This window comes from Lipotes vexillifer, unplaced genomic scaffold (genome assembly GCF_000442215.2).
Source record: "Lipotes vexillifer unplaced genomic scaffold, Lipotes_vexillifer_v1.1 scaffold109, whole genome shotgun sequence".
Classification (NCBI taxonomy): domain Eukaryota; kingdom Metazoa; phylum Chordata; class Mammalia; order Artiodactyla; family Lipotidae; genus Lipotes; species Lipotes vexillifer.
This window is the reverse complement of record NW_006790015.1, coordinates 868961-883377: the sequence shown is the minus strand read 5'-3', so window position 1 is coordinate 883377 and position 14417 is coordinate 868961. Positions and strand designations below refer to the sequence as shown.

General features: G+C 46.2%; 1 protein-coding gene across 1 annotated transcript in view; it reads left to right on the top strand.

Moving 5' to 3' along the window:
- Window positions 1-13779, top strand: part of MASP2 (MBL associated serine protease 2) — a 15672-nt gene extending 1893 nt beyond the window's left edge. Inside the window, exons 5-11 of the mRNA XM_007463184.1 lie at window positions 1805-2001; window positions 2076-2223; window positions 5924-6042; window positions 7761-7839; window positions 9928-10059; window positions 10716-10790; window positions 11999-13779. Of these exons, the coding sequence (XP_007463246.1) occupies window positions 1805-2001; window positions 2076-2223; window positions 5924-6042; window positions 7761-7839; window positions 9928-10059; window positions 10716-10790; window positions 11999-12762 (1514 nt within the window). The 3' untranslated portion in view covers window positions 12763-13779. The remainder of the gene's footprint in view (window positions 1-1804; window positions 2002-2075; window positions 2224-5923; window positions 6043-7760; window positions 7840-9927; window positions 10060-10715; window positions 10791-11998) is intronic.
- Window positions 13780-14417: the final 638 nt, after the last annotated feature.

Below are 14417 nucleotides of genomic sequence, written 5' to 3'. Positions count from 1 at the left end.
CACCCACCCATCCACCCACCCACTACCCACCCATCCATCCACCCATCCACCACCCATCCCCATCCATCCACCCACCCATCCACCTATCCACCCGTCCCCCCACCCATCCATCCACCCATCCACCCACCTAAGCACTCATCCATCCACGTTCTCCAGCTCCTCACATGCCTCCACCCTGTCCTTGGCTCACTCTCACTCCTCCTCAGGTCATTCACTTGGTGAGCATGTGGTCGGCCCTCACTGTGTACCTGGCCAATCAGGACTCATCCTCCTTGGGGGGCCTCAGGATGAAGGAGTGGGGGCCCTAGGCCTGCCTCACACAAGCTTCCCTCCATGAAACTTCAGCTCAGAGCTGCCGGTTCAGCCCCCAGCAGGCCAACCCCTTTGGCCTCCACAGCCCGGACTCCCCTCTGCGCCCCTGCCAGGGACCTGGACGGAAAACCAGCTGGCGCTCTGGGAGCGAGCAGCCCCCACCCTCGGTGCTGAGCCCGCTCCCCTGCTCAGTGCCCTCCCCCGTGTCTCTCCCCGTCTCTGTTCTCTCTTCCAGAGCAGAGCCTCTAGCCTGCCCTCCAGCTCCGGTCTGGCTCGGGCAAGACCGCTGCAGCCTGCAGCCCCCATTGACCCCGCCCACGGACCTAACAATAAACTCGGCTCCACCTCCACCTGCTGCGTGTCTCTGGGGGGGGGAAGGGTGAGGGGAGGGCAGCAGTGTGCACTCTGGCCCCCCTTCCTTCCCACCCTCACCTCAGCCCGATGGGCCCTAGTTGGTGGGCGCCGCCTCTCTGGGGCCACAGGCTCCTTTGCCAGAGGGGCTTGCTCTGTCCTCACCCTCATTTTGATGATGGGGCACCGAGGCCCAGAGAGGGGCAGGGGGCTCACACAGGGGAACCGAGCTGTTGCTACTCCCCCACCAGGAATCCAAGGACTGAGCTCAGAGCATCCTGGGGTCCACCTCCTGTTCAGAGGGTACCTCAGGTCCTGGGTGTGCTGGGCTGGGGGAGTCTGAACCCGAGCAGAGAGGCCCAAGGAGGTATCGATTCACTGATGGGCAGTCTGGTTGGTACCCCACATCCGGGGGTGACTCCCTCTGTCCCATGGGGAGCAGCCACGTGGAAGAAGAAAGGCAGTGCTGGGACTCCTCACTTCCTGGAATGCCTGTGTCCCCACTTCTGCCACCTGGGGGATGGGGGGGTAGAACCCTCCTACGAGTGATGCCAACAGACATTCCCTCTGCAAAGGCAGAATCAGCTGTTTCAATGGGGAAAGTGGGTACCAGACTATGATCAGTGTGGACTTGAACGGCCCTCAATTGCCCCCCAGGGCAGAGCCTAGACCCAGGGAAGGTGGGCAAGGGGAGGCCTTCCTCCCTGAGTGTTCCTGGAGGGGGCCCAGGGGAGACTCCTCTCCTGCCACCTCCCCACACCAAATTCCTGGGGACGGGAAAGTCCCCTTCACTTCTCCTGGTGCCCCTTTCCCCCAGGCAGACCCTGACATGGCTCACTCCCCGCACCCCTGGAACTGTGACTCTGGCCCAGGGTTCCCCACACCAGGAGCCTCAGCTTAGGGCCTCCATCCTCCCTGGGGGTGTGAGTGGGACCCCTGGAGAATGTACCTCCAAGTGTCACTTGTTTCAGCTAAATCCTGGAAGCCAGAGAGACCCCTCCCTAAATTGTCCCTTCAGCCACTGGGTGGGGCGTTCAGTCTCGGGAGATGCCTCTGGGGCTGGTGTGTGACAGTGGGCAGGTGGCCTGAGCCATGCCGCTTGCACCTGGCTCACCCCGCCTGTCCTCTCCCCTCTCCCCAGCCCTGTGCTCAGGCCAGGTCTTCACCGCCCGGTCTGGGGTGCTCAGCAGCCCTGGATACCCTCAGCCGTACCCCAAACTCTCCAGCTGCACCTACAGCATCCGCCTGGAGGAGGGGTTCCGTGTCACCCTGGACTTCGTGGAGTCCTTTGACGTGGAGACGCACCCTGAGACCCAGTGCCCCTATGACTCCCTGAAGGTCTGGTTCCCCTGGCCGCTGCCTCCCCCTGGCCCGGCCAGGTCCTGAGGTGACAGGGGCCTCTCCACTTTCAGATTCAAACAGACAAGGAGGAATATGGCCCATTTTGTGGGAAGACGTTGCCCCGCAGGATTGAAACCAAGAGCAACACTGTGACCATCACCTTTGCCACCGATCAGTCGGGGGACCACACGGGCTGGAAGATCCATTACAACAGCACAGGTGAGGGCAGGTGGGGCTCTGATTCAGCAGGGGGCTCTTCCAGAAACATCAAGGAGCCACATGGGATGGAACTCTTCCTGGCCGGGCCTGGGAAGTTAGGGGAGGGAAAAGTTTTCCTTAACCCTCTTTAGTGTCCCTGGCTGGGTCTGAAAAGCAACCTGACAGGTTAACAGGAAAAAAAAGCATACATGTTGATTTCATATAAATTTTTTGTGGCACGGGAGCCCTTGTAAGGAAATAAAGACTCAGAGAGACAGCTGGACCTGTGTACTTTTGTACTAGGTTTGCTGAGGAGTGTGATAGGCTGAGGGATATGAAGTAAGGGTGGTAAACGGGGTGGGGGAACTTAGCCAGGCCTGTTTGTTAGGCTTCTTCTTGGCATCCTTTTGCCTTTGGTGACAAGGCTTCCCTCTGGGTGTAGGGCAGACACCTGTCACGTGAGGGTCTTATGAGCTGCTTAAGGGAGGAAGGGCGAGGGGCGGGGAATCAAAGTGACCTTCCTGCTTCTGCTATTTTCTCAAACTCCCAGCTTAAAATCATCAACGTGCCAAGGTGCCGTATTTTGAGGTATTGTGTCCTGAACTCCACCAGAACTCGCCAGGTTTGAGTGGGGTCGTCTGTGAGGCAGGGGTCCCCTATGGGAAGTGCCACCCCCCCATTCATCCACCCACTCACTCACCCCTCCATCCAACCATCCCTCCTTCTACCCATTTACCCATCCACACAGCCGTTCTCTCCGTCCCTACCTCTCACCCTCCCCTCTCCCATTCACCCAGCCATCCAACCATCCCTCCTTCCATCTGTAGGGGAGGAAATAATAATTTTCCCTCTGCCCTTCCAAATTCTTGGCTGGGAACAAGAGACATTAACGAGAGAAAAAGAAACAAGTTTATGAACATGGATATCTCGTGCGTACGTGGGAGATAACCCAGGGGAAAATGAGCCTCAGAGGTGGCTTAGAATTCAGGCTTAAACATCTTCAGCTAAAGACAAAAGAGAGGAAGGGTACAGGGGAGTCCAGTTATGAGGAGGTGACCAGGAAAAGCATGGTCACCAAGAGTAAGATTCGTTACGCAGGTTAAAGACTCTCTTTACTGCTTTTGAAATTTAATTTTAGTAAAAAATTTTTCTGTCTTTTCCTTTGTTAAGAGTTTCTAATGATTTAGCCATCCTACTCCTGGCACAGAGCGGGAGACACTCTTGCGAATGGAGATTTCCTCTGTAAACGTAAATTTCCCTTAGAAAAGGGTAATTTCTACTCTGTTTTCAGAGTCTCTCCTGTGTCTGCTGTTTCATAAAATAATCAGCTCAAAATACAGTTGGCTTCCCACATCCGTGGATGTAGATACAGATGGCTGACACTCTGCCTTTTTTTTTCTTTTGGCCAAGAAGCTTGTGGGATGATGTTAGTTTTCCCACCAGGGATTGAACCCATGCCCTCGGCAGTGAAAGCGCTGAGTCCTAACCACTGGACCGCCAGGGCATTCCCTCTGCCGTTTTGTATAAGGGACTTGAGCAGCCGCAGATTTTGGTATTCACGGGGCTCCTGGAACCAATGCCCCGCAGACATCGCGGGACAGCTATAATCCTCATGCCAAGTCATGTTCATGCCACCCCTCACACACATCCATCTGTCCATCCTTCCCTCCTTCCATCCATCCATCCATCTTATGGATGTGCACCGGGCCCTGTGTGGGGAATACATAATACCTCTGCTGTCAGTCCAGTCTAGTCACAGCAACATGACCACAACCCTGTGACAAGCACAGCCGAGCACCAGGCACAGTGAGAGTCCAGAGGAGAGACCTGGCCCAGGCAGGGGCTGGGTGCTAACAAAAGGGGCCCCGGACAGGAAACATACAAGATTGAATTGAAAGGACAAGTAGGTATTGGAGGAAGGCGGAAGAGTGTTCCAAGTGCAAGGGAGGTGTATGTGCAAAAGCCCAGAGGCTCCAGCTTTCTTGGTGTGAGCTGTAAGAGGGTGTGATGGGGTAGGCAGAGATAGGGGCTCCCGCCTGACACGGAGGGTTTGGACAGGGAGTCTGCACTCTGCCTCTTGGACCCTCCTCCACCACCTCTTCCTCGTGACAGACCCTCAAACGTAGACGGTAGTTCTTGGTGCCACCTCCTGAGACACGAGTCCAAGTCCCCCACCTTCTGGGCACTGACCTCTGGACGTGTCTGTCCCTCTCTCCACTCTCAGCCAACAGGTCTTTCAGGATGTTTTTGGAAGGACAGAGTAACTGAGCTGGAGAAGCTCCAAAGCAAAACACCCAAGGCCCCAAGCCGTGCTCAGAGTGCAGGCTGGGTGTCAGACTGCCCGGGTTGGCGTCTCGGCTGTAACGCATCCTGCTTCCTGGCCATGTGACATTGAACCTCTTAGCGTAACTTTTCTGAGACTTAATGTCCCAATTATCCAATGAAGGACAATAGCTCCTTGGAAAGGTGGGGATTAGTGGGCTAACGCAGAAGACACCGAGTGAGCATGGAGGAGGTGTTGAGTAATTTTAAAAATGAGATTGAATTAGGAAAGATATTAACCTTTGGGCCAGCTCTGTGGGAAAGGGTGAGAGATGGGTCAGTAGGGGAGAGACCAGCACTTTGGGAACATTTCATTTGCCTCTTGTTCATTTTTAAAAAGCCTTTTGTTTTCCTGTGGGTGGAAGTAGTAAAACTTCTGAAGCCGAAGCACCTGCTTTCAGAGTGAGTCAGAGGGAAGAGTCAGGTTTGCCGGGCTGGCGGGTGAGAAGGGGCCAGGACAGAGCCTGGACGTGTGTGTGAAGGGAAATGCCAGCAGGGCCCTGGCCCGGGTATGAGGTGGCCTCGGGAAGCCCTGGGCCCCGACAGGGCCACCTGGAACATCCCTGGAGACTGGTTCCAAGAGGGGAGACTCTGGGGCCTGCCTGGGACTGAGAGTCACTGCAGGACACAGGGGCAGCTGCTGGAGGAAGCAGGGGACTGGGCAAATGACCTGCATGGGCTGAGGGGTGGCCTTGGGGGATAGGCAGCCATGGAGGACTGGCTGAAGCCTTGGGGTGACAACAGGCCAGGGTTTGGGGGCCAAAGCGGAAGCCAGCCGTGAGCCCTGCGGGCACGTGCTCACGAGGGACGTATGAGGCTTCCTGAGTGCCAGTCTGGCCCTGAGCCCCGGTGCCTCTCTGAGCCACAAGGGCTGCTGTGAGGGTTCGCTGGCTGCAACCCCCTGCTGCCCAGCACTTATTAGCAAAGCGATGTCCTTTGTGGTTCACATTTGGTCCTCGCAACAGCCCTAGAAGCTGAGCAAACGTTCTTACCTCTCTCAGCTTACAGATGAGGAAACTGAGGCTTTCCTGTGATTTTAACCCATGCTGTCCAGCTCTTTCCCTGCCATGTTACACTTGCCCGGTTTTCAGCAGTGTGTGTGAGGCCCCTGGCGTGGAGCAGGTGCTCCCTTTGCCGTGACCTTGCTCCCTTACCACGTGCCTAGCTTTCTTTTCATCACTTTGACTGAAGCCCAGGCCAGGAGACAAATCCTAATTTGTGCGATAAGCAGCCGAGAGTTTAATCTTGCCTTTGGTTTTAAATCTTAAGAACTCTACCCCACTGTGGCAAGCTCTCTTTACACGTTGTTTCATTTATAAACCAAGAACTTCTAATTGCTAAATTCAGACTTGCTGCTATAGAGCCAGCTAAACCCCCGACATCTGGTTTCCTTGCGCAGCTCAGCCCTGCCCTGACCCGACGGCACCACCTAACGGCCGCATCTCCCCTGTGCAGGCCAAATACATCATGAAAGACCGCTTCTTTGTCTTCTGCGAGTCGGGCTACGAACTTCTGCAAGTAAGTTAATACAAAGCTGTTTAAGTGCACCACAATCATGACGGTTTTTGAATGAATACATATTTATATCAGCAAATATGTGAAAGGAAAATGGGGAAACAGCTGTTGTCAGCATGGTGGTTTACTTTGCCTATGATTAAACAATAAAATTCAAAGAAATGATACATTTGCTAAGAGAAACGGCTACAGAGAATTTTCTATTCTTAGGAACTCCGCTTTAAAAAATTTTTTTTTAATTCATTTATTATTTTTGGCTGCGTTGGGACTTTGTTGCTGTGCATGGGCTGTCTCTAGTTGCGGCGAGGGGGGCGCTACTCTTTGTTGTTTTGGTGGCTTCCCTTGTTGTAGAGCACAGGCACCAGGTGCGCGGGATCCAGTAGTTGTGGCATGCAGGCTCAGTAGTTACAGCTCGTGGGCTCTAGAGCACAGGCTCAGTAGCTGTGGCCCACGGGCCCAGTTGCTCCGCGGCACGTGGGATCTTCCCGGACCAGGGCTCGAACCCGTGTCCCTGCACTGGCAGGTGGACTCTCAACCACTGTGCCACCAGGGAAACCCAGAACTCTGCTTTTTAAAACAGCTTTTTCTTTTCTTTCTTTTTTTTTTTTTGGAAAGCTGGCGATTAAAATGAACACCTTTTCTCTGTTCACACACATTACAGCAGCTCTTGGTAAAGCAGCTGAAATGTTTGTCGTGTGCTCTGTATTATCACCTTGCATTAAATCAAGCTCCTCCTGGTCAAATGACCTTTACATGAAACAACTCCTGGGCCCACAAAAAAATTAAATGGCCCTTGGAAACAGTATATTCTGCAAAGTTATAAACAGTGACCACTGTTAAGGGAGAAGGAGGATAATTTCAAAAAATGCTTAGTGTGTTGCTTTAGGGGCACAGGTTAGAGATTCACATGTCCTCTTTATGTTCTTCAAAATGTCACTGAATCCCAGTGGTAAAAAGCAATAACACTGAAAAGATAGCTGGTCATGCAACCAGTCCTGTGGAGGGACAACCGCCCCCGACCCCCCAAAAAGTGAGACACTTTGCTCAACTTGTAAACTTCTCGGCGGGCTCTTTCCACAGCAACTTGGACCCAAGCCTGTTCAGTTTCTGAGGAAAAAAGAAGTCATCCTGCTCTCCTTCGAAGCATAAAGCTTCAGTCAAAGCCACCCACCTTCTTTCATTTTAAAGTCTGATTTTAGAAAAATATTTAAATAAGTCAAAAATGTCCCGCTAAATATTAGCAACGGGAAGTGATTGAGAACACACATGTGAAGCTTCTGGAAATATTGATATTTTAAATAGCTTTCCTCCAGTTAATAGCCGCAGGCTAGAAAAATCCAGACACATTCACTCCATGTCTGATCAGGCTGATCTTCCCCAAACTTTTGACTGTCACCCTTTGGCACTTTACATAAAGAAATGGTGGAACACCAGCAGGAACTTGTGAGAAATCTGACGTATTCTTGGATTAAGTGGAAAGCAGAAAATATAAACTGCTGCAGAGGTCAACATCTTTAAAACTGAGATACACACATAGGTGACATCACCAACAAGTACACACATGTATCAAGGCAGTTGGGCTGCGTGTCCAATCACGTGGGTGCATCACCCCCTTGGGAGCAACTCTTGAAACACTCAAAGAACTGTCGTGGGAGCAGAGCTTTGGGGAGTGGTTTCATGATATAAACAAGGAAATTAATATTTTCTCAATTCCTCTTTAGGGTTATTGGCCCCTGAAATCATTTGTTGCAGTCTGTCAGACAGATGGATCTTGGGACCAACCGATGCCGGAGTGCAGCGGTACGTATGTGTGACCACGATGCCTGCAGCTGCTTCTGCTACTACTGCTGCTTCTGGTCTTTTTTAAAAAATGATTTATCAGGGCTTGAATTCCAAATTTGCTTCTCATCCTCAGTCTCTCAGAGCACTTTTAAGAGGTTAAAACAGGACCAAGCTACTAGGAAAAGTATTTGCTTCAGAAAAGTATGGTATTTAAAAATATTTTTCTAAGTATAAAATACTCATAAAAGATGGGAAATAGAGAAAATTACAAACATTATAATACTCATAATCCCGCCGTATCAGAGTTTAATCACTCTCGTTATTTTGGTGCATAGCCCTCCAATTACATATATCACACGTGTAAACATGTATAGGCTACTGTTTGTAGGGGCATCTACACATCAAACTGGGATAACGGTGTTCACTACCATTTTGTGAACTAAGAATCACGTACTTTATTTTTAATATTTTTAAAATTATGATACGTGTTAAATGGAAAAACCATATAAAGTCACAAAAATATACAGTGAAAGCCTCTCTTGCCCAAATCCTCAAACTACCTGTAAGACACTGGGGTCCATTCCTTCATACTCTATTTCCTATACTATTTATACTAACATCTCTCACTCTTACTTACTTTTGAACTAACTCTGACTGCAATGTACTCTTCCCCGCAACATTGTTGGGTTATCTTTCCACAACAATCCAAGCACTCAGAGAGCTGCTCCTTCTTTTTAATGACTGCACAGTATTCCATCAGAGGACCTATGCTTTTTATTTCATGTGATTTCTATTGTTTCCAGTTTTTTACTATTACATACACTGCCATAGTTAACACCTCTGTACGTATACTTTCACGTATTTTTAAAAAATACATTTAGTTAGTTAGTTTTTGGCTGCATTGGGTCTTCATTGTTGTGCGCAGGCTTCCTCTAGTTGCACTGAGCGGGGGCTACCCTCCGCCGCGGCACGCTGTCCCCTCACTGCAGTGGCCTCTCCCGTTGCAAAGCACAGGCTCCAGGCATGCAGGCCTCAGTATTGTGGCACGTGGGCTCAGTAGTTGTGGCTCGCGTTCTCCAGAGCGCAGGCCCAGTAGTTGTGGCACACGGGCCTACTTGCCCCGTGGCATGTGGGATCCTCCCGGGCCAGGGCTCGAACCCGCATCCCCTGCATTGCCAGGTGGACTCCTAACCACTGCGCCAGCAGGGAAGTCCCTACTTTCACATATTTTTTTGCAAGGGTTTCTACAAAATTCCTAGGGGAATATTTTTATTTCGAAATTTATATTCCCGTGAGACTACCAATTCTTTTAGTTTAAAAACCAGTAAGGAGCTGGCACCGAAGGACTGTAGGACTAAGGTATGGGTTAGAGCCCTGATTCTGCCACTTTTCACTGGTTACGGGCATCTCATCCGTGGAGAATTAAGGCAACGTAGACAACGCACTTGACACAAAGCCAGACACACTGCTATTAAGTTGCTAAAAACGATTTATCTTTTAAAATCCACAGAAATACATCAACAATTTTTAGATGTCTGTGTACAAAACTATGACTTTTAGACTGGTATCACTTTGTCTCACAGATTGGTTATGTCACATTAGTAATGTCCTAACAGTTGTGAATTCTAACCCAAACTCAAGGTATTATGACTTCCAGGTCTTCTAAAAAGGTCAACTTAGGTAGAGGATCCTAAGAACAAGTTCTTCGGTCTTCTCTGTATTGTTCTATTTTTAAGGCTACCAAACTGTACCATTTAACATCAAACCAGACTGTACAGGCATATGCAGGCCGTGCTGTTTTCTTTCTTTTGTGAGTGCTAAGGAAGTCCAAGTAGTTTCAAATTCCCTTCCTTTAGGGAAGGCATCATACAACTCCTTGCCCAGGGCCTTCACTTCAACCTAGCCATTTAGTTAGGAACAGAGATGAGAGCGATGCTTTAAAATCACACTAAGGTGATTCTCTCCATTTTCAGAGATGAAACGATGTCCATCTTGAATATAACTTCAAGTTATAACAACACACAGCACAACCACCTATCAGTCTCCACATCGTTTTAATGTTAGGATTCAAAGTACAAACTGACTTCCCTCTCCCTTGTTTGTTAGTTGTTGACTGTGGCCCTCCTGATGACCTACCCAGTGGCCAAGTGGACTATATAACGGGTGCCGAGGTGACCATATACAAAGCTGTGGTTAAATATCGCTGTAATGAGTTCTACACAATGAGAACAGATGATGGTAAGCAAATTGTTCAAAGCTGGGGGTGGGTGATATTTGGAACCTAAGCCCTCATGATCTGAAAAAAACTTATCCAACATTTTTGGCTAAGGCGACAAAAGATTAAAAGGCACTTCTTCCACCTGCTAAGTGAAATATTACAGCTGAAGTGACTTTAATGTCAATTTGCAAGAATCTGAAAACAGACCTTATCCAGTAAATGACTACTACAAACACACAATATATTCCAAATGGTTTAATTTAACAAGTCAAAACCTTATCATTAAGCACTTAAGATCTTGATACATATTCAAGTTACACATCTAAAAGGTTTCCACTTTGCAAGCATACATGGTAATGCAGAGACCTCCTATTTATGAAATCATGTAAAATGGTTATTCAGACACCTCTATTTCCCACTGATGCTCCAGAATCTACATTTTTCAAGGGGGGTATTCAAGCAAATGACAACCACCTTTTCACATGCAGTTAAACATTTTTGCTCTTTCAATGATTTGCAGGTAAATATGTGTGTGAGGCTGATGGATTCTGGACGAGCTCCTTTCTATTTCCCACTGATGCTCCAGAATCTACATTTTTCAAGGGGGGTATTCAAGCAAATGACAACCACCTTTTCACATGCAGTTAAACATTTTTGCTCTTTCAATGATTTGCAGGTAACTATGTGTGTGAGGCTGATGGATTCTGGACGAGCTCCAAAGGAGAAAAATCACCCCCCGTCTGTGAGCCTGGTAATGGATACATTTATACACGAGATTCATAACTGATGGAAAGTAGAACTGGGTAGCAGACAGTAAGTAGTGCTTCAGCTGTGTAGGCAGAAATGTAACTTCAGCACTTGGCTTTTAGACCAACTTATTATTCCCAAATAGTATGTTCTCATTACCCCTTCCATGTGGAGAGGTTGTTGGTGCTGACTGTATCAATCATTTGATCATTTTTGACCTTACAACTAGGCAAGCATAAAAAATTAAATGATTTTTTAAATTATCTTGAACCATTTATACATTTATAAACATGATTTCTTCTCTTTAAAAATGCTATTAAAACCCAAAGCTAATAACCTCATTATTTCCCTAAGCAACTGTTTTCAATGACATCTAGTTTTTAAACATTAATGCAATTTGCCTTTTAACAGTACTTAAAAAAAAGTTTTACCAGAATCTGCTCTGAAGATATAGTTGAGTGCTTAAAAAAGAAAGATCAGAAAGGTAATAATATATTCATAACCCCTGTGTTATTTGGCTTAAATCAGTCTTTTTAAAAAACCTGCATCTTAGCTGACAACAATGTTTGTAAGCTTTAATAAGAGTATTCTGCCACAGCAGGAGACATATTTGCTACATTAATGAGCATATTTAGTTAGCAATACATAATAAAGTTTAGTGTTTGGAAGAAACAACTAGACCCAAAATAATTTCTGAACCTGAAGGTTCCTGGCTACAACTGCAACATTCTAATTTTTAAAAACATTTTAATGTACAAAGGTGAAAGTAATTCTGCAAATCCTATGATAGTGACCTTAGTTTCTGCTTTCCCAGAACTACATGGTAAATACCCCATTTTACAAGTAGGAAAACAGAAGCAATGAAAAGGTTATTTTTCACTTCCTATGCACATCAGCTCAGACAATTCCTGTCTGCCCTATTAAATATTTTCCCAATTGCGAGACCAAATTATTTTACCAAAACAAATCAGTTTCTAAAAGTTAATTTTCACTCACCTCATTTTCTGCGGAGCTAAAAAACACCAAATGGTTTTATCAGGTCTTTCAACAGTGTTTTAAGCAGTCTCACTTGCCTGTATAGGTGGACACCCACCAAATTATGTGATGCAATTTCTGGTTGACATTACATATACACAACTCCAAAGTGGTAATAATTGGAGAAAAAACACCATCGGGTTTCTATAAAGGCTCTATATATCTTTTTTCCCCCAGTCTGTGGAATATCCACCCGTACCACAGAAGGTCGTATATATGGAGGACAAAATGCAAAGCTTGGCGATTTTCCTTGGCAAGCACTGTTATTAGGTAAAACTATAGCAGCAGGTGCACTTCTATATGACAACTGGATCCTAACAGCTGCTCATGCTGTATATGAGCAAAGAGAAGACGCCTCCTCCCTAGACATTAGAATGGGTGCCCTGAAGAGACTGTCACCTCGTTATACACAAGCCTGGGCCGAGGCCATTTTTATACATGAACGTTACACTCATAATGCTGGTTACGATAATGACATAGCATTGATTAAACTGAAGAACAAAGTTGTATTAAATAGCGACATCTTGCCTATTTGTTTGCCAAGAAAAGAAGCTGAATGCTTCATGAGAACCAATGATATTGGAACTGCATCTGGATGGGGATTAACCCAAAGGGGTTTTCTTGCCAGAAATCTAATGTTTGTTGACATACCAGTTGTTGACCATCAAAACTGTACTGCGGCATATGCAAAGAAGTCCTATCCGGGGGGAAGGGTAACTGACAACATGCTTTGTGCTGGTTTAGAAAGTGGGGGCAAGGACAGCTGTAAAGGCGACAGTGGGGGGGCATTAGTGTTTCTACATAATGAGACACAGAAATGGTTTGTGGGAGGAATAGTGTCCTGGGGTTCCATTAATTGTGGGGAAGCAGATCAGTATGGGGTCTACACAAAAGTCATTAACTATATTCCCTGGATCAAGAACATAATTAATAGTTTTTAACTTGTGTGTCTCCAGTGAGTACATGATTCTTTGTTCTAAAAAATACCTGTAGAAGACCTCAGGGGCAAACTGACCTGAGAAACATTAACACGACAGTTGCCGTTCCACCTCAAAACCAAACCAAACTACAGGTGAGAAGTGCCTTTCAGGCACTTCTCCACTTGCCACTTTTCCACCACGTACTCTCTGATTGAAGGGGACATAAACCACATTGTAGTGATATTCATTCACCGTTGCCAATCCAACAGAAACCCACTGGTTAAATTTGGATTTACTTACAAAAGTCCAGCGTCTTTTTGTACTGGCCATTTGCATTTCTGGAAATTGCCTGTTCATGTTCTTTAACTGTTTTTCTCCAGTTTTTTGTACTTGTCCTTACTGTTCTCTGAGAGCGTTACATATCATAGCAGTACTGGTTCAGGAATTACTTTGAATCATGTTTTTCTTGGGTAGATAAATTGGAAATATCAATACTTTGGCCTAGGTATAGACTGATTTCCATGTTAAAAGCGATGCTGTAATTTTTCACTTCTCAAACTGGCAGACAAGAAGAGCATGGAACAGCACCAGTTCACACTGTCGAAGGCGACGAATTTTCTGAAGGACAATTTGGCAAATCTATTTCACAAGTCTTAAAAGCATGCATAGTCTCTGACCTGGTCATTCCAATGCTAAGATTTTAATTTAGCTGTGAGGATGTTCCTAGCACTTGGAAATAACCTAAATATTTTATTTTCAAATTCAGAAGACAGTTGAATCAAATGTGGCATTTCCATAAGATGAAATACAACATTAAAAATAAGTGGCGGTATTATTGATAAATCAATCTGTAGTGTTTTCTTCCTTCTTACCACGAACGTGGAATACTTGGGCACATTTAAAAATAGATTACAGATTGTACAACAGCTAAGTACAGAACTTAAATACACAGTTAAGAGTTACTCTCCTAGTATTCAACAACCAAAAATTATTCTAATTATCACATACATCTTCTGAATTACTAAGTACTCAACATCTTTTTCCTAAGGACAGCATTTAAGCTCTGACTTAACCTTAAAAATCTCATTTCATTTAGTTGGCCATTCCTCCCTAAAAAGCTTTAATACTTAACATTTAACAAACTTTTTCATTCTAGCCAAACAGTTACCACTGTATGTAGAAACGCATTGTGAGGCTGGACTAACTTCTCTTGTGCATATGAAGTGCAACTTCTTGAGACTCACTTTTTAAAGGTAACTTTCCAGCATCTCTGTCACATTAAAAAAAAAAAAACTGTGTTTTTCCAGTAAGACTCCAGACACTAAACTGTGGTGGCAACAAAAATTTTTATTCAACTGGTTCAAAAAATTTTTTAGAATGAATGCATTTAGATGATCAAATAGACTTTAAAAACAAATCTCTGCCAAATAGTTTACTTCTAAACTTCATTTTTTTTTTCTTTAGGGTAGAATTAAATACCCATAGCTATGTAGTATCATAAACATGTTAACAGAAGGCTAGTCAACATTGAAAGCCTTCTAAGACTGGTAACTAGATTTACACAAGTGTAAATAAGGGATGAAAACCATGCCATTGACAAAGATAACTTACCCCTGGGCTCCTTGAAGGCTTGTCAGTTTAGTCTTTGGAGGTCCCCGAATACCATTTTAAGTGTT